At 38.1% G+C, this 20,825-nt stretch overlaps 1 protein-coding gene across 2 annotated transcripts in view; it reads right to left on the minus strand.

Moving 5' to 3' along the window:
• Positions 1–20,825, minus strand: part of LOC107718985 (glutamate receptor 4-like) — a 109,505-nt gene that overhangs the window by 20,611 nt on the left and 68,069 nt on the right. For both annotated transcript variants that reach the window (XM_016526267.1, XM_016526266.1), the window contains exons 3-8: positions 13,011–13,250; positions 7,469–7,653; positions 5,521–5,574; positions 4,891–5,049; positions 2,085–2,252; positions 996–1,100 (exon numbers count right to left, since the gene is read on the minus strand). In XM_016526267.1, coding sequence (XP_016381753.1) covers positions 996–1,100; positions 2,085–2,252; positions 4,891–5,049; positions 5,521–5,574; positions 7,469–7,653; positions 13,011–13,250 — 911 coding nt within the window. The remainder of the gene's footprint in view (positions 1–995; positions 1,101–2,084; positions 2,253–4,890; positions 5,050–5,520; positions 5,575–7,468; positions 7,654–13,010; positions 13,251–20,825) is intronic.

Here is a 20,825-nt window from a genome sequence, read left to right on the forward strand (position 1 = left end):
CCTGGTGCACTGCTCAACAGCAGCCAGGAGCTGCCATACTCCATAAAACACGGCAGAGGCAGAGGGCTCCCCATGACTTTAGAAGAAGGTGTGTGACACGAGACTTTATGGTCCGTACATAGCTCTGCTGCTAAAACCACCAGACCATCCGAGGCCGAACATTGTGCATTATTTTAAATCTGTACATTTGGTTGCAAATAACTACAAAAAATAAAAATAAAAAAATAATTAGTATAATTTTTTTTTTTAATAGATTAAAGTTTTGCAAATATGTTGACTATTTGCTAACGGACCATTTGAAAATAAATCCCCTCTCTCATTTTTATGTCCCTCACACTGAGACTAAATATAATTTGAACAGATTTATTCATTTGATTTCCCACAATCCCACAGGTGCATGACGGTCAAAGCCTGCTTGTCAAATAGCCCACTCGCTCCGTCAGCTAACGTGGGTAGAAAACAGAGGACACTGTCTCACAGGAAATACTTTGTGGGTGATTTGGTGCCAGAGCAGTTTCTGTGAAAATTATCACCCATCATTTGTGTGAGTCCTAATGATTCATATGGGTTTATAAGGCAGATAAAATGGCTGTAAAACACGATTTTCACCATGTAAAGAGATCCATATATGCATGAAATGGGAATGCGGTGGCGAAGTACTGTAAGAGACTTACAAGATGTAACGTACTAAAAAAAATAAAACCGCTGACTATAAAATAATAAAGACTCATCAGGGTCTCCTGGGATTGTTCTCGCAGAAACAGCTGCATCAAGTGAAGCACAGAGCGTTAAGCACATCAAGAAAGACAATGAATTACGCACGAAATGACACTCGACAGATGTAGAGAGACAGACCAAAAGCAAAGCCTGATTACACTTTCTCAGAATCAAAGATAAGTGTAGACAGAAAACACCCAGACAAGCGCATTTAAAGTAAGACATACAATATCAAAGTGGAAGAACTACCAATGCATGATACAAGAATGAAATCTTACCCTTCTGGGGCCATTATTTTTTAATTCGAAAACATCCATAGTGTAGTTGACTCTGCGCCCGTAGTGGTCGAACTGGACATTTCCTGTTAATCCTTGGAGGCGCACCTGGATTGCAGTGATTAACAATGTAATTACAGTTTATCCAACCACTGCAAAAGCACCTCGAAACACTTTCATTTACACATTCACTTTCTTTCTCAAACTTTAACATCACTTTCTTCTGGAGTATTAGCCCAAACCTGTGTTTCTTAAACAGGAGTTCATCTAAAATAGACAGAAAATCCTTTTAACCATGAATAAAAATAAAAAAATCTGAGAAAGCTATATACAGTGGAGCCAAATCATCAGTAACATTATACTATAAACTGTTGAGTTTGCATCAGGACTAAGTATAAATATACAAAAGTATCATCAATTCTGCCTGGACTCTTTTAGCAATGCGGCAGCAGAGCATGTTAAATGTGGGAAAGATAAACTCAAATTTATTTCTTATCTATCTGTGTATAATTAAAAGCAATTAAGTAATTTCCTTCCTTATAAAACACTCATGATTTAGTTATTTATAGTATTTTTACGTTTGACATGCACGTCCTGATTACTGATGCATATATAAGCGCTGTTTTTTAGATTAGTGTGACAGTATTTACATAGCACTGTAAATATCAAGTGTTATTGAATGTTAATCAATGTATTTTTATATATTTGTTTGTGAGGTGGGTTGTTGGGTCTGAGAACAGTTTGAGGTCCTTTAAAAAATGTGAGAAATTCTCTCACTGCTCTCTTCCTGCTCTCCATTTTGTTTCCTGTCACTCTCTCCTCGCTTTCTCCATCCTTATAGTTTCCTCTATTACACCTTTCCATTACCCCTGTCATTTTCTACCTACCATCAGTTCAAATTTGGGCATTTCGCATTTTTCAGATAGTCGATTACTGTTCTGTTCAGCCTTATCCCTCTGTCACCTCACAGCCTTGTTTTTTACATTTATTTCAGCTGCCAGTCTTACTCCCATTGAAACACGGTTGAAACTGCACAAAGCACTTCTTTCCCATCTCATATAAAGCCTGCATTTGCTCATCTGTGCATGTGACCTGTTTGAGTGTGCGCTCCATGTCGATGCCCTGGTTCCAGGGGGCAGCGGGGTTGGCCAGGCAGTCTCCGGCGTTGCCCCTGCGGGAAATGTCCACCTTCTGCCTGCGTAGGTTCCGGAAGGCTTCTGCCATCACCATCACTCCATCGTATGTCAGAGCGGAAGTGTACTACAGAAACAAGAGGGTCATGGAAAGGTCAATATATACAGTAATGCTTTAATGGTGTTTTGAAGGTTCAATTTGTGAACATTACTTAGCTAGTACATTAGGTATCAATGCATTTTACAGCATTTATTAATCGAGTTATATATCTCAACCTCTAAATTTCAAGATAATCGATAAATATACAATTAATTCAGATTTGTTCAGGTTATAAAATTTGAAATGTTAAAAATATTTTTTGAAGATTATATTTATAATATTACTGTACTTTATTCACTTCAGTGTCTGTACTACACCAAAATGCTGTTTATTTAACATGAGTCAATCAACCTGACTAGGTTTACACTAATGAACGCCATTTGTAAGGGCTGACGTCCTCATGAGCAGAGAACATCCAAGTGGAGTCATAGGGGAAAGCGGAAAGCAAAAGGGAGAAAAAACAAAAATAGAAAGGAAGGGACCAAACCAAGGAACAAACCAAAAACAGCAAGAGAAAAAGAGGAGAGCAGCGACTCGTACATGCTTGTCATTGCACATATTAGGAGCAGACAGAGCATGAGAAATCAGTGAGCTCTGATACAGTAGCTGTGAGGCGCTTCCTGTTCAGTCTCTGGTGGGTGGGAGTGGGGGGAGGGACGGTCAGCTGCTATCTGAGGCTGCCCTGATTGCACCAATAAGTGGCTTGTGCTCTTTCTCCCTGCCTCACTGAGATAAAACGGCACGGAATGAATCACTGCAGGCAACACATGGTATTTTTTACAAAGGAAACAAACCGCAACTCTGCAAACACGTGTCCTTTAGAGGCCTGATGCTCCGTGCCCTTGCTTTTCATCTGCTGCTGTGTTTCTTATTGCTGTCTTAGAGAGTATGATGTGGTTTGTTTCATCAAACTGAGTCAGACAAGGTCATCTGAGCCGAACGTACATACATGCACACTGTTAAAAAAAATACCCCTGTGATCAGACTGTCTTGCTTGCTTGATGGTTGAAAGAAGTCACTCTGGCCGTGCTGCGAGACAGTTTTTGGGATTCCATCAGCAGATCTCTAGTGTAAGAGCTGGGACTCTTTGTACCGTTACAAACACAACACAAAGCACACAGAAAGACCCCTGGGCTACAATGGCATACAGGGAACGGGATAGAACGACAGAGCAAGTTTGAAATAGAGAGAGAGAGAGATAACAGGAGATTGAAGAATGTATTTAAAGGGATAGTTCAATCAAAAAATACAATTTCTGTCACTATTTATTGACCCTCATGTCATTTCAAACCTGAATGCTCTTGTTTTTCTGAATGCATGTACCCTGCCATTCAGAAATTTGGTGTAAGATTTAAAAATACAGAAAAACAGTAATATTGTAAATTATTATTGCAATTTAAATAATGGTTTTCTGTTTTCATATAGTTTAAAATTGAATTTATTCATGAGATGGCAAAGCAGATATTTTTCAGCTAGTCTTCAGTGTCAAATGATTCTTCAGAAATCTTTTTAATATGCTGATTTGGTGCTCATTTCTTATTATTATCAATGCTGAAAACAATTGTGCAGCCTAATATTTATGTAGAAACCATGATTTTTTTTTTTAGGATTCTTTGAATAATAGAAAGTTCAAAAGAACAGCATAATAAATGTCTTTATGGTCATATTTGATCAACTTAATGTGGCCTAGCTGAATAAAAGTATTAATGAATTAAATTATTAAAAGAATTAATGACTCTTACAAATTAAATAATTACAGGATTTTCATTTTTGAGTGTACTATACCTTAAGATGTTTATATTTAGTCTACTTGTTTATATTTAGTCTACTACTGTTTCGTGGGCCAACATTTATTATCAATGCATAGCAGGACTATCTTTTGACTCCCGCAGGACAGAAAGGAAGTACTGCAATAGTTGTAGCTGAATCACTCTGGCTAATGCCCTGTTCTCCCTTAAGCCCTAAAAACACACGGATTGATCCCTGGAGAAGGTGTGTCCTCACAAGATGGTGCATGCCTTCGGGACACTTACGATAGCCTCAGCAGGAAAGGCTAACAGCTCGGAGATTTTATGAGGTTTTGGGGTGTCAGTCGTGCTGCTGTCTGAGAAGGGCTTATGGGAGTAGCTTAAAGTATTTGGGATGAAAGACAGAGCAGTTGAGTCAAAATACCACAGGGCAAGTCTGTGAGAGTGTATATGTAGATCTGTGTATGTGTTGACATGGTTGGACCACAGCATCTCATTTACACTCCGTTTGCTAGTCTGCCGGTGTCCCTCCCCAGCATCCTACTCTGGCCAGTGGTGTGCAGTGAGGAGCATCCTCCTGGTAAAGCGATGTCCCCTCAGGTCACGCCAAAGGGATTTCCGCTACCGCGGCGCCCAAAGTAGCCTTTCAAAGTATACTCCATTTGATAGAGTGCGCGAACGCAGGCGGTCCACTCCCTTGAGTATGTGTAAACACCTAAGCATACTTTGACCTTTACTCAACCTTGACACTCATTTATAAAACCATTGGATGTGATCATCAGACTCATTCTGGAGATTTGGGAGTTTTCTCAGAGTGGCTGGAGGGACTCAAACAGGACGTTTATGCATTTGCATTTTATGCATAATGTATCTGACTTCAAAGTGGTTCCACACAGGACCGGGTCAAGCAATGGTACCTTGGGAGGAGCGTCAGAGCCGGGATACTCGCGCTGGTCCAGCTTGTTCCAGCGCTGCATGAGTTTAATAACCATGGGATTGCTGAAGTCCACCAGTTGAAAGCCTGTCACATTGGCTCCCCCATGCATGAAACGCTCCAGATTGATGTCCTTAAAACCCTGCCAGAGCAAAGAAGTGGAAAGAGTAAGAAATACAGAGAGAGAGAGAGAGAGAGAGAGAGAGAGAGAGAGAGATTATTAAAATGTAGTTGGCAATGCAGCGCTACGATAAGAGAAATTCCACAAACATTCATATCCAGCTCGCCTCTGTGAGCCAATTCCGTGCACAGCCAGAGAGCAGGGAGAGAGAGCATGCTCTGCAGCTCCCAGCGTCATTAAAACACTGTCACTACCGCTCACACTGGAATACGAATTAGTCTCTCAAATTGACATATCTTGCTTAAAGAAAAGCGAGGATTAAGAAAGCAAAAGAACTAGGGAGGGCAGGAGACAGAGAGGCCGAGACAACTAGAGAGAGAGAGAGACCAGTGGAGTGGAGAGGAATATGTAGAAAGTAAGAGATAAAACAGAATGAAAGGAGGACAAGCTGACAGGGAGAATAAGGTGATAAAGGAATACAATTTAGCTCACCAAATTTGCCATGATGTAATGGTAGCCTTTGACATGCTTGCCGACACTTACAATCTGCAGAGATAAACCAGACATTGCAGTGAGGGCAAATCCTAAAAGCAAATACAGTTGTCGGCATTCACCCAACATTCAGTATGAATGTACAGAAGAGCTGGAAGCCGTTGGGAAAGCAGAATTCCTCTGTTATTAATTATTTCTGATCAAACAGGCTGCCTTTTCCCATACTTCTCTGCAATTTGAAGAATACTGAAGCAAACACCAGCAAAAATATCTTAAAATGACTTTGACAGCTACAAAATGTTGCAAAAGGAAATATCAAGGGATCAGTTTGCAGGGAATAAAGAAATATGCCCTTCTAATCATGGGCGTAGCTTGTGGGGGGGCCAGGCAGCGATTAAAGAATTTTACTAAATATTTATTTATAACGTTTTTTCTATGAAGTAAAAATGCATATAATGTAGTTAATAATACATGTAAAAGTTAATACGTAAAAGTTAATACATTTTAAATTGTTATTGTAAGTAAATTAATAAATCAAAACAAATTTAACGTCTCCCTCAATCTCATTTGCGTAAGAATTGTCACGTGACGAATCTGCATTTTGGTGGATAATAGACTTAACGGTAATGCTTGCCTGTTGTCTGTTTTATGTTCCGCGTTTTTAACAACATACACGAACTGCAGAGAAATCTGGAGACAACGAAAAACTCCGATGAAGATATTAATGCCGTGCTTGATGATTCCTGACCCAGACAATCAGATAAAGGTGATCCACAGGACGCAGCCGGTTTAGCCGCACATTACTTTTATGCCGACCATTTACATCCAAATGTTATTTAATTTTCACAGGACACAACCTTTAAATAGATTTTAGAATATAAACTGTTTATCGTCTATTCAGTAAGACTAAATAAAAAATGTGCGCCTCATTGCACATTGACTAGAATCAAGCCCAACAAATGTCTGTTTTAAAAACAGTGGATGAGTAATTCACTCCTTGATTTGCTTAATAAAAGCCTCCTTTGAGATCGTTTTGACAGACATGTTTATTGTGCATTTTAAACGTGTTTATTGCTAAGTTTAGTGTGGCAAAATAGAAGCGCAACTGTAATTCGTGGGCAATGTATGTGGTCACCATGACAACCTCACGCACTTGCCACTGCTCTATGTGAATGTGAATATGTAGATTTACTATAGCAAAACTAAAATGTGTTTAAAAGTACGTCTGACCAAATCCACCGGTTCGGTTTGGCCCCCCCAAGCTACGCCTATGCTTCTAATGTGTCATCTCTGCAAATGAATTACTTTAGGAAATCTGTTCTTTGTTCCCTCAGGACCTTGTGCTTGTGCATATTTAATTCTGTTTAGTTAACCCTGATGCACAGTGTACAGTACAGTTTATAGACCTTTAAAAACACGTTTAAACCATTCAGGGTGTGTGGTGCCTCATTACCTTTGACCCTGTCCCATAATTCTCTATGTGTATTTTATATGGCACTGTGTTAACACATAACACACATTTAAAATTAAATAAAATAGAACTACCTCTAGAATATCTACCCGTGTCTTTTATTTCAGGAGATACAGACAGATAAAATTCATACATATTAAGAAACACTTTCACAAACACTATTAGAAACCCTTTCATTCAGGAATTATTATTATTTTATTTTTTTTGTGAAAATACATCTGTCCACCACAATTATATAAAGTAAAAAAACAAATGAGAAGAAGAAAAAAAACAAAAAAACAAACACATGCGTACCGAACCGAAAGACCCGTACCGAAACGGTTCGGTACGAATACGTGTACCGTTACACCCCTAATACATACATATATCTTGATGTTTCTAATATACATTTTTTTTCTATTCAGATTTTTTTTATTCAATAATTTATGCATTTTGCATTGCTTTTTATATTGGCTTGACAACATCCTCTTATCTCACCTGTTCCAGCATGTTGTTCAGTCTCTCTGCCTCCAGGTCTATGACAAACGTCTTTTCCTGTCTGCGGTCTAGGTCTTCGAGAAGCTGCCGGTAACTGGCATCATTAAAGTTCTCGACACAAATGGCGCTGACCTGCCAACTGTTCTGGCCTGCCTTTTCCATGATAGCCTGCAGTATCGAATACCCTACAACAAAAAAGAGACAGCGAGGCATTTGATCAGCGTGTGTATCAAACCAAAGAAGACTTGAATCATTGAGCCACAGCTCTCATTTATTCAGAAAGAATGTGATTTGTGGCATCGTCAGTGAGTCATTCCTGTACCAGTGTGGTACTCTCTCATCTGCAACTGCAGGCCTGTGAGCGATCACATGGCGCAGATCATAGGGTGCTGATACGAACCTCCCGTCCTTCCATGCGGACTCATTTTAGGCCTCAATTCCCACAAAGCTTACAGACTTAGAAGCCTCAACAGTACACAGAGAAATGGACAAATACATCACATCTCTTTGGTTGCATGAACCTAATCTCCTCCATCCTTAAAATGGAAGCCATCATCATGCAGCGATACACGTGTCGGTTAAATTGGAAGACAGAAAGAGCTGCTTTTTGTCACCTTCTCCAAGGTGTGATTGAGGCTTCCTGAGAGCTGCATTACAGCGTTTGTGATTCTAGCTACTGGCCTCAGTGCTGCTTGTACTAATCAGACAGGGCTGGTGTTGGATATGTTAATCTAGCTGTTTGAAATAAGCACTTGGAGCCTCTGAGGCCCACTTGACTCCAGGATGAGCAGATGTCCCTGTAAAACGGACCCTTATGGTCACAATCAGAATTTGGCAACGCAGCTCTCTCAGCTCCACTATTTAATGGATTAACCTGTGCTTGATCTGGAAACCCTTTTGCTCAATCAGGTGCTGTGTCTGTTCACCAAATGGGGATTAATTTGTGCTAGTATATAGGTCTGTCTAGATGGATGACATAGGAGTGTCCATGATAAAAAAAAGAAAATATGTATAAATATAAATCAGTAAAAATGAACGTATTTCCTTAAACCCTGTATACATGCAACAGATGCACTCAATCTGAAAGACATAATTCATTAAAAAAAATCAATAGTCTGTCATTACAAACCATCATCTTGTTCCAAACTTGTATGACTTACTTTGTTCTGTGAGTAAATGATGACAATTAATCATTTTCCAAAAACGTTTTTTAAATATATTTTTCATGGTAGTAGAGAAGACAGTAGGTATTTTTTACATATAATGAAACATTATTTCAGACATTTAATTGAGTTTTGTAAAGATGAATGATAAAAAATGTGCATGAGAAATACATTTATGCGTGATAAATACACTGAACAAAATTATAAACGCAACACTTTTGTTTTTGCCCCCATTTTTCATGAGCTGAACTCAAAGATCTAAGACTTTTTTTATGCACACAAAAGGCCTATTTCTCTCAAATATTGTTCACAAATCTGTCTAAATCTGTGTTAGTGAGCACTTCTCCTTTGCCAAGACAATCCATCGTAAAAATTCACATGCACACATATTTATTATAATAAATATAGTAATATTATAATACATTTATTATAACAGAAAATGACTTTAAAATGAGAAATTAAAAACATATTTTTTTGAATGCAACTTTAAAGAAATTGACAGATAAACAGATAAAAAGACAAATAAATGAGTGGAATGTCATTAACCCATATATTACAGGCAAGCAATAAGACATGTTAAAACTGTGCATTTAATCCATTTATGCAATTGACAGACGCTTTTATCCATTACATTTCAAGGTATGTGTTTTATCGGCATGTGTGAAAATCAAATCCACAACCTTGGTGTTTCTAGCATCATGCTCATACCAGTTGAGCTACAGAAACATTATACTTTAAATGCTGGTTGAGCAACCACAGTGTTTACCAATGCCCTGATGCTCTCAGGATACGTGTAACACAAATAGCCATGAATTAACATATCAAAGCTCTGTACATTATGGCTGATATGGACATTTTAACATGCCAGTGTGTTAAACAAACAGCAATCAGTCAAGTAGGCTGAATACATCCACATTCACAAGCAAACGTGCCCAACCGCACACACTAAACCTGCTCTACATTCTCAATATCTGCAGACGCCTGCAGTATCGACCACTAACTCAGCGCTAAAATTCATCTGCCATCTATTTCAAATCACAGCATCTGCTTCTAATAATTCAACCCCCCCAGTGGAGAATCCAGCTCTGATTAATAGCTGATAAATCAGTATCTTGGGGTGTCATGAGCATATGTGAATATCCATGTATGTGCAGGAACCAACCAGAACCAGAATCAGCATTAGAGCTGCCAGCATCCTCCCTTCCCCCCTCATCTCCCATCCAGCCCAGCAGGGGGAAGCAGCCCTGTGTATGTGTGTGTGTGTGTGTGGTAGACATAGATAGAGAGAGAGAGAGAAGGAATGGAGAACAGACCATGAAAATGCAGTGACGTGCTAACCTCTTACACCAACCATTCATCATGTCCACATCCCGCTCAGATTGTATCTGCTCAGAGGCTCTCACAGCACACTGAGTCTAAAGCAACTCAGCCAGTAGTCTATACAAGGACCATCAGGACAAAATCTGTTCTTTTCAAGAGCTCCAAAGCACTAATATTGGCCAATTGGTAGTCCATATAAAAGTATACCCTGAATGTCTTCTGGCATTTGTCACAATCATTTCAGAAGTGAGGGGGGCAGAATGTTCACCAAGAGCATTTTTTGGGGGGGCGTTTCTCTTTGTCTTAAAGGAATAATTCACCCAAGAAGTAACTGTATAATCCATCACTCCAGTACTTTTCAAACATCTTCATTTATCAGCCTTCACTGTTTGAGCCTCACATAAATGTACCCTTTAATAAGGATAGTTCTGACTCTAATTTATGACTGGATGAGCATTTAAAGATGTAAATGCTTATAAAAACTTATGTAACCCTGGACCACAAAACCAGTCTTAAGTCGCTGGGGTATATTTGTAGCAATAGCCAAAAATACATTGTATGGGTCAAAATTATTGATTTTTCTTTTATGCCAAAAATAATTAGAACATTAAGTAAAGATCATGTTCCATGAAGACATTTTGTAAATTTCCTACCGTAAATATATCAAAACCTAATTTTTGATTAGTAATATGCATTGCTAAGAACTTCATTTGGACAACTGATTGACAATTGTGAGTGGTGTATAAATTAAAAATGTATAAAAAAAAAAAGACCCTAATGACTGGTTTTGTGGTCCAGGGTCACATATGTGACCACACCTTTTATATGAATGTATTGCCTGGCAAAAACAAAAGGCATACAGTTTTGTATTCAAACGATTATCCATTTATATCTACACTGAACAAAATTATAAACGCAACACTTTTGTTTCATCTAATATTAAATATATAATATTTATTTTTATTATTATCATACAATATTATTGTCACGCCCCTGGACTCTATCTGTGTGTTTTTCCTCCCCCACGTGCTCCATGACCCAGTTTTCTCCCATGTTAATTGTTTCATTAGTTCCAGGTGTTTCTCGTCATCCCCTTCTCTAGTCCTGTGTATTTAAAGCAAGTCCTATTCAGAGTTCCTTTGTCTGGTATTGAATGTATGTCTTTCCCAGCTACGTGTGTGTTCCTAGTTCCATTGGATGTTAATTAAAGTCTGTTTGTTTGAAGTCATCCATGTCTCCTCGTTCCTCGCTCTGTGCTCCTCACAGTAGTGGCTCGTGACAATTATTACATTTTTTGCCTTGTTTTATAATATTGCTGTTTCTGCTGTTTAACACAAGCCTCTCAAGCTGTGCATTACAGTAGGTATCACCAATAACCTCCACCTATGGATTTTACAATGGTTACATGCACAACATAAAAATAAACACTACCTCTCTGTAGAAGATTCACTGTGGCTTTTTGTTTTATGTAAAAAGGGCTTATTTACTGTACAAGCACTTGATAAAGTAGATACAAGTATCTTGAATGCTCTGGTTTTGCTAACAAAAATATTTGATTAAGCTCACCATATGGAAACTTTGCAAATAACTGGCCATATGGGATGTGAAGAAAAAACACATGCCTGTGGCAGATGTGAGAAGAGCAATCATAGAAATCTGCACGTCAGGAACATCCGTGATATGACAGAGAACAGCGCATCTTATACATGCACAAGACAACACAGATCACTTGTGTTATTTATAGAATATTCTGTAATGAGCTCTCATGATTTACAGACTCAGATGACAGGAGGATATTGTGCTCGTCTTTCAAAGGAAGTCGATGCATTTCAGAAGTTTGTCAGACCTGAAGCCACAGATCACCTCCGGGGCTCCAGGGATACTCTCAGTCTAGCAAAACAGAGCAAGACGAGAAAAGAAACGACACTGATGGAGAGGATTGGGGAGAGAGACAAGTAAGAAAAAAACAGAGTGAGTGTGTTTCTGGCCAACAAACTGCTCATTAGTGTAACTGAGAGTTTAAGACCTGACCTTGCTCGCCAGAGAATAAGCCTCTCTTTTAATAACAGGCTCACTGAAAATAAAATTCTGAGTGGCTCATCATTCCTAGTCACCTGACTCCATGAGACAACCAATAAAGTAGAGTTTGCATTGCAACTCATTGATCCAAACCTGTATGACTTTCTATCATCTGTGGAACATTAAAGGTTTTTGGTGAAAAAGCATCATAAGTGATTCATTTGACTCCATATGACTATATTCTACTGTAAGTCCTCTGAAGTCATATGAAAGTCTTGACATCTGCCCTAGATCTCTTTGAAAGTTCAACACAGTTCATTCGAGAACTAGCAATGACCGATTCTTCTTCTGAGTCCTATTTTTTTAAATGAATTTATTGTTTCAGTTCTGCATATGACTGATTATGTTCTCAAATTCAACTTACTGACTCACTTGTCAGTTAACAGCCTTTGGAGAGAAAGATTATCCGTGAATAAGGACCTTTTTGAAGCTTTAAATCTCCAGTTCTCATTCATTGTTATTGCATGAAGAAAGTGACCAGCCAGATTTGTGAACCAGATCAATTGGTTCACCGAAAAGAACTGACTCAAAAGAACACAAATCAAATTGGTTTGATTCTCGAGTTTGGATCACTAAGTAAAAAAGGTTTGTTGTATACAAAAATAGTATAGCTTAACACTTTATGGTTCTTTTTTTATAGTCCTTTTTATCATTTTTGGAGCTTGTTCACTATAAACTGCTGCTGTAAATAAAATAGCTGTGTGAAGGCTCTTCAAAATTATTCTGTATGTGTTTCATAGAAGAGTCATACAGGTTTGGAACAACATGAGAGTAAGTAAATGATGACAGAATTTTAGCATTTTCATTTTTGGTGAACTGTTCCTTTAAGACATTATGCAGAACATTATTTAATATTCAAGCCAGTGTGTACACCTATTAAATATTAAAACACTTCCACTGGCACTTAATTACATTTCACAAATTATCAAATGGAAATGTGTATTAGCGTGAGTGAGTTTCTGTGCGTTTTATAGTCTTACCCCTGTCGGTGTCGTAGAGAAAGACGAATCGATTCCAGTCATAGTGGTCTAGCAGGCTTAGAAGGGCCCCTCGTATGGAGGGCCGCAGCTGTAAGACGAACTGGCTCTCGCCCTCGGTAGGGAAACTGGGCGTGATAAGGGAGATGTGTAGCGCGCCACAGAAGGATGTTAGCGTGTGAACCGACCTCTTATCGTACAGGCCAAAAATGGCGAACACGCCCCGCGAGTACTGCGAACAGACTGCAAAACACAAAACCACAGAGGAAGAGAGAGAGAGTTAGATGCTTAAAACATTAATTACACAAAACCTGAAGGAGTACTTAACATTTACTCCACTTTAGAGCATTAGGACCCTGCTTACGTTAGTGTTCTGATATAGGACTTCTCTGTAGGTGTTTGAAACATTAATGAAACCGCCTGGGAGACCCTTCCACCACCTGAACAAGCAGATTCTTTAAATGAAGTCTATTATGAACTTACTTTTGTACTGTAGTTTTGAATGTTACAGAAGAATGGCTAATTTGCAAAACACGAAATACTAAATATATTAAAATAAATTAAATAAATGAAAATTCTGCAATTTCAGTCAATAACTTGTAAGGTAGGTGCACACACACCCACACTGCTTCTCCCCGTGTTTTAGCAATTCTGAGAAACTTCAGTGGCTGCTGAGACAACGTCTGATCTACTGCCTCAGTCTGAAGTGAGTAGTTAAGCAGGCCCGTTTCTGAAAATGTCTCTCATGTCTGACAGTCTTGCAGTTATTGTCAGTTTTCCCCTTTTCATATTTCTTTCTTGCAGCAAGTCCGACTTCTCAGCTTTGAAGCTTAACTGCAGCACGCTAATGGAAAAAACACCTGGCTTTGATGATTTTTGCTTTCCCGTTTCTGTTCCGAACAAACAGCCAAAAAGTCAGAGGCACGTCAAAACTAACAACTCGCTATGTACGCTCACGGCAATGAGGGCATTATTGTCATCGTACACAAGTAGGCTCGTTTAATCGTATCGTAATTACATATTGCTGAACGTGCTTTGTCATAGTTAGTTATTTTTGTATGACTTTTGTATGATTGGCACTAGCATGTGTCTGAAAGTAATTGTGGATTATTAGCGGGATCTTATTGTGTCATAAGTATAGGCTCTTTGATCATGGATATCTCCATGACTGCACAGACTACATCTGCCTCGGACTGGGGGAAGGGAACGGAAAGACACCTGGATCTGACGGTGGGAAGCATCATTCCCACAGAGAAGCAGAGGCTAGTCACACACACACACACACACACACACACACACTTCAATATACAAAGCCAAACCAAGAACATACAGTGTTTCCAAACCTTTTTTGTCTTATGCACATGTACAGCCCCATTATTAAGCCTCAAGTACCTATTCATTGACAAAAACAGTAATGTGTTCACACTGTACATGATATAATTTAGTACCATCAACAATATCATCAAATAAGACATTTTAAACAACAATAGCAAAAAAATATTGCGAGAAAAAATAAAAAAAGTAGCATAGTTCAAAAGTTTTGTTTTTTTAAAGAGGTCATATGATGCGATTTAAATTTTTTCTTTCTCTTTGATGTGTTACAAGCTCTTGGTGCATAAAGAAGATCTGTAAAGTTGCAAAGACTAAAGTTTCAAATCCAAAGAGATATTCTTTATAAAAGTTAAGAGTCAACCACGCCTACCTAAAACGACTCGTTCTAACACGCCCCCACATGTCTACGTCACGATGTGGGAAGATTTGCATAACGCCACCCAAATGTTCACGCAAAGAAAGAAGGCGTAACTTTTATTCTCGCTGTAGTATTGTTGCTGCCGCCGCCATGTCGTGAAGATGCTGTGTGTTTCGTTGTGAAAGCGAAACTACTTTGTTTGGCCTTCCAAAAGAGGACAATATCCGCTTCGTCATGCCTAGAGTTGATCCGTGCTGGTCGCTGAGGGAATACATCAAGAATACATCAACTTTGCGCTGTGGATCGCTGGATCGACTTTCAGCGTGGATGAAGCGGAGTCCAGTCCGGGGTCGTCACATGTGGTTGCCGCAAGCCCGCCGGCCACTCCTTCGTCGAATCCGCCGGCCGCGCTGTTCTCAAGTCCGCCGGCCGTTCCTCACTCAAGCCCGACATGTGTGACGCTGTGTGTTTGTTGTGAAAGCGAAACTACTTTGTTTGGCCTTCATAGAGGAGAAACAATAATGTACAGTATGTGGAAAATAATGTGTTTTTTTTTACCTTAAACCGCATAAACACATTTCATTACACCAAATACATCATATGACCCCTTTAATGTTTTTGAAAGAGTTATTTTATGCTCAGAGTCTGCATTTATTTGATAATAAATACAGCAAAAACAGTAATAGTGTGAAATATTATTAGAATTTAAAAGAACTGTTTTCTATTTTCTAATTTATTTTGAAATGTAATTTATTTCTGTGAAGGCAAAGCTGAATTTTCAGCAGTCATTACTCCAGTTTTCAGGGTCACATGATCCTTCAAAAATCTAACATGGTGATTTGATGCTCAAGTAACATTTCTTTCTTATGTTAAAATGGCTGAGCTTTGTGAGAAAATAGAAGTACAAAATCTTTTGTAACATTATAAACACATTTACTGTCACTTTCGATCAATTTAATGCATCTTTGCTGAATAAAAGTATTGATTTCTTTAAAAAAAATATTACACATGACCACAAATGTTTGAACTGTTGTGCATAATTTATTTTTCTATCACAATATCTGTAGTTATTGTTGTTTAAAAGGTCCTATTTAATAATAATGTTGATGCTACCAGTGCCAGACACACAAATTTTAAAACACATTCCATACATTATTGTTTTCTTTCATGAAAAAAAATTCATGAAATGAATATTATAATTTTAATATATTATAATTTCGTTTTAAATAACAGTTAAATATATTCTTCTTCTTATGAATTTCCAAGTAACCTCAGCGATACACATGGTCTGTTCTAAAACCAGTTGTGTTTGTTCTACTTATTATATTTGCACACCAGCAAAAACCACACACAAAGTCAGCTCACACACCCTTCAACATCTGCACTACACTTGAACAATTTTGTCTGAGACCTGCATACCAAGTCACAACGCCATAGGCTAGTTGTTTATCCAATCAGGGAGAGAGATTGCGTCAGACTTTTCACCCTGCAGTCGCTCTGTTTCACCTGATTTGTAGTTAACCCTCTTTTGAATGCTGCTAAATACATTCTCTCACAGCGCATGCCACAAAAATGAGCACAAAGAGAACAGTATTGTCTCAACTTCCGCAATTTTACTGTCAGTTTCCTGTCATTCCAATCCACACAGCTCTAGAACACAGAAAATCGTATGCCAGCACTCATTACATTGAAGATAAGTATAAAATAAGCCGTTCAGATTTCTGTAATAACATTTAGTGGCCAATATCTAACAGAAATGTCTAGTGTTGTTATCTATGAATTAAAAAATTCTTATTTTAGTACTGTGATGAAGTATGGTGTATAATACTGTCAAACTACTCTAAAAGACAATTAGTCATCAACACACACTGTTATGGACTTTAAAGTCTGTTCAGAGTAAGACGGTGGTACCATCTTTCCCTCAAACGAATGGTTGTCCACTGATCATGACATGAGCGTGTATCTAAAACAATGTGGGAGGGCTGAGAGCTGCTGCACTGAATTGCTATATAAACACATACATATTTAAAACCTGCTTATCTTTATTGGTACAACGTATATAGGGCCTAATTACCAATTACTCTGGGATTGCTGGAAAATAACAATGACAACACTGATTATATTATTTAGATATTAAAATCCTGGCCAGTAAACAACCCAATAATTATTTTCATGTTCTGGCTGATAACAAAAATAAAAAAAAATAAATAAATAGGCAATATAAAACATTTTATACTTTGTAAGAAATAACAATAATATGAACACTTGAATACAACAAAGTAAAATCAAATGTTTTAAATGCTACAAAAACAAACAAAAAAAACTTTAGATATAAATGATGGAAATTGGATATTCATTTAGACATTTGCTAAAGATTACATTTAACAGTGTTGTTACTGTTTTTAAAGATTAACTTTAAAAGAGCATCGGATGACGGCAAAGGTATCTCTAATATCTAAATGCAAATACATATCATATCTAAATGTAAAAATACAGGAAATGAGCATGAACAATTAAGTGTAAAGTTGTCTGATATTCATCCAATATCTACCAAGAAAATTCAAAATTCTGAAATTCCCTACTATTGGACAATAACCAGTATTGCAGCAATTTAGTGCAAAATATCAAACATGTAAAATATGTCTATATATACACTGAACAAAATTATAAACGCAACACTATTGTTTTTGCCCCCATTTTTCATGAGCTGAACTCAAAGATCTAAGACTTTTTCTACGTACACAAAAGGCCTATTTCTCTCAAATATTGTTCACAAATCTGTCTAAATCTGTGTTAGTGAGCACTTCTCCTTTGCCGAGATAATCCATCAACCTCACAGGTGTGGCATATCAAGATGCCACCGTACGCATGTCCTAAAAGGTTGAAAACCCCTGCACTAAGCAAATAGTCCACCTTGTTCACACTAGCTCCACCCACCAATGTCTGGTTGGCATAGACAACATTACTAAAGATGCACATCATGCAACAGGCTCAGTGACGTAGGGTGTAAAGTGCACGACTCCGTTTTGATGCGATCGACCTAGAGTTGGAATCCACCTTTTGCTGAACTCATTCTTCTCTTTTTTCCCATCATATATCAGATCGGAATATACATTTATTTTCAATAAAAATGAAGGAAATATTTAAAAAATGGAAATAATTCACTAGAAGAGGAGAGAAGGAGAGTAGAGAAAAGGGCAGGGGGCCCTTACAACCCAGGGGCCTCTGAATTCTTAATCCGGGCCTAGTGCACAGTGTCAAATGCATCATCAACAACAACTGAATGTTTTAATGAAATAGAGACGAGCTTCATGAGCAGGTCTTTAGGGGAAACCACAGTCAGATTTTTGATCTCGCCTTGGTCTTAAGACTACATAAATGTGTTTCAGTCACACTTCCCCTGTCTGCAGGGCTGGATAGCTACTAAAATCACCACACATATCCCTGGGGAGAGAGAAAGTGGGGGTAGGGTGGAGGTGTATGCGCTAAAGGGGACACGGAGGCTGCTTGTAGCAATCTAGACTGCAATTACGCTAGCAAGATTCGCACCAAACGCTCCTACTCCAGCAACCCCCCTCCCCAAACACCAACTCAGCTTAGTTGTTTTCTCTGTCAGTCTGACCTTTTTAAAGGGACCACGTCTGTTTAGGAAAACAACCAAAGGAAGGTTTTATTTGACATCATCAAAAAGTCACAGCTCAGATGCCCTTTGAGTGTACTCAGGACACAGTAAACACACAGTGTTTCAAGCAGTGCCGTATGTTTCCCCTTAGGAGTGAAAAGAAGGGTTTGTTTTTAATAGGCTAGATTTTATCAACTGTTCTATTAAAGAGAGTACCGTTTGAGATTCCGCCGCTCTACAATTGCGGCAGTTTCCTCACTGCAACGGTCCATTTCACTATGGCCAACACTACCAATGACCCCTAAAGTGCCTCCACCAACATTCCACTCAAATGAACAAGCAGGTCAGTGCTGTTATCCCGCACTTCCATAATCGATGAATGTCTGTGTGTGGATTGGACAATCTACATGCTGTTTTATATAACATCAAGCACATTTAAAGGGATGGTTCACTTAAAAACCTAAATTCTGTCATTATTTTCTCACTTTTATGTTGTTCCAAACTAGTATGACTTTCTTTATTCTGTAGAAATTTTGAAAAATGCCTGTTTTACAATGAAAGTCAATGGGGTTCAGTGTTGTGTGGGACCCCATTGACTTTCATTGTATGAACAAAAACATTCTTCAGAATCTCTTTTGTGTTCCATAGAAGAAATACAGTCATACAGGTTTGAAACTTCAAGAAGGTGAGAAAATAATTTTTGAGGAATATTTATACAATGAAAGTTAGTGGAGTCAAAAACAATATTGGACCCCATTGATTTTAATTATAAAAAAAAAACACTGAGACAAATATCTTCTTTTGTGTTCCATTGAAGACAAAACACCATATAGGTTTAGAACGACATGAAGGTGAGAAAACAATGAAAAAATTTATAGTTTTGGGTGAACTGTCTCTTTAATCTGACATTGCCACCTTTTCAGGGGTAGCTTTTTTTAAACCGTCCCAACCAGAAAGAGCATTTACAGCAAATTCTGTTTGGGCTTATAGCCAGAAGCTTGACATCACCAATAGCTAGAGTGGATATTTTATAGTGTTTCAGGTTAGCGTCTGTGCATCTGTGAAATGAATGTTCCCCAAAGGCGAAATAAACACGCTGTTGCTTTAATTCATATGATCTATACAGAAATCTGGTTTACAATGCAATAACGTCTCGCAGGTCTTGCCTTTTAACTCCTATAGTCGGACACCTAAACAGCCTAGCGTATGTGATGGGGGGGGGGGAGACTCGGCTGGCTTCTGATTCTATGTAAACCATGAACTGCAGAAAGACAGATCCCACTTTCCGCTTCACGCATCACCGCCGCTGACAGCTTCACTCGCAGTGCGCTTGACTTCATCTCCCACAATGCCTCTGGGACAGAAAAGATGGATTAGGTTTCCCTGTCTGCCCAGTCCCTTTCCTTCAGACCAGAACCTTAAAGATTATGACAAAAAATGTGGAAAAATAATACGAAAAAGTAGCATCCGTTGCATAATGGAGAAACTAGTAGAAAGGTGAGTTAAGGTGAAGATGGATCTTGATTTCATACCATTTTAAAGGCGGTTTAGTAGTGAGTTTGAAGGCGAATGCTCTTCTTTCAGTCTGAGTGGCCATGGAGAGCATCCTTCAGTGCATAACTGCTTTATCAATACTAATGGCCTAACCCATCCTCTGGTCATATGAGGAAAACTAACCTTTCTAAGGGCTAAACTGCTGCCTGTCACTATGTATGAGATATGGATACTCCTAATACAGAATCTAATTGTTTTTTTCCTGATTTTATCATAAAAGTGAACAGGCAGTGCCGTAACATGAGATTAAACATTATCAGTTTAACCAATAAATGTGCAAATTATTGAAATTTCACAGACAAAAACAATGGCAAATCCATGTGAACAACTTGAACCCGTTGCGAAATCTGCGTTGGAAAATATTTCACCCTGACAAAAAATTGCATGGATTCCTATTAAAAAGAATTTGGAACATCAACACTGTTATTCAACTGATTTGAACTGGGATGAATAACGACACTGTTGCCTTCCGTAGAATGGCTCATAGCTGATTTTTTGTTTCATAATTGAACTTTACAGTTGTTGAACTGAACTATATCAAGATTAAACTGACTTGAGCAGAAAAATTACACTATTATCTTTTTTAGAGCTGCTTTACAGCAGAATTTGAATTTGCCTCATATTTGAAGAAGTCTGCATCACTGATTATATTCAGGGGTGTGAAGTAACGAATTACAAATACTCAAGTTACAGTAATTAAGTAGTTTTTATCAGTAATCATACTTTTTTAAGTAGTTTAAAAATTGTGTACTTTTACTTTTACTTGAGTACATTTTAAGTGATTTATACGTTAATATACTGCATCTGTGCCAGCGCGTGATGTAATAAATCTGCAGCTTGTTAATAAACGTTTTTTAAATTTTTTTTTATCCATTTTATACAATCCGCCTTCAATTAGCAAGTGCACTCGCGCATAAACAATTTTCAAGTTCAACACTTTTTGTTCCATTCA

Source organism: Sinocyclocheilus rhinocerous, unplaced genomic scaffold, assembly GCF_001515625.1.
Source record: "Sinocyclocheilus rhinocerous isolate Xijiao unplaced genomic scaffold, SAMN03320098_v1.1 scaffold753, whole genome shotgun sequence".
NCBI classification, from domain to species: Eukaryota; Metazoa; Chordata; class Actinopteri; order Cypriniformes; family Cyprinidae; genus Sinocyclocheilus; species Sinocyclocheilus rhinocerous.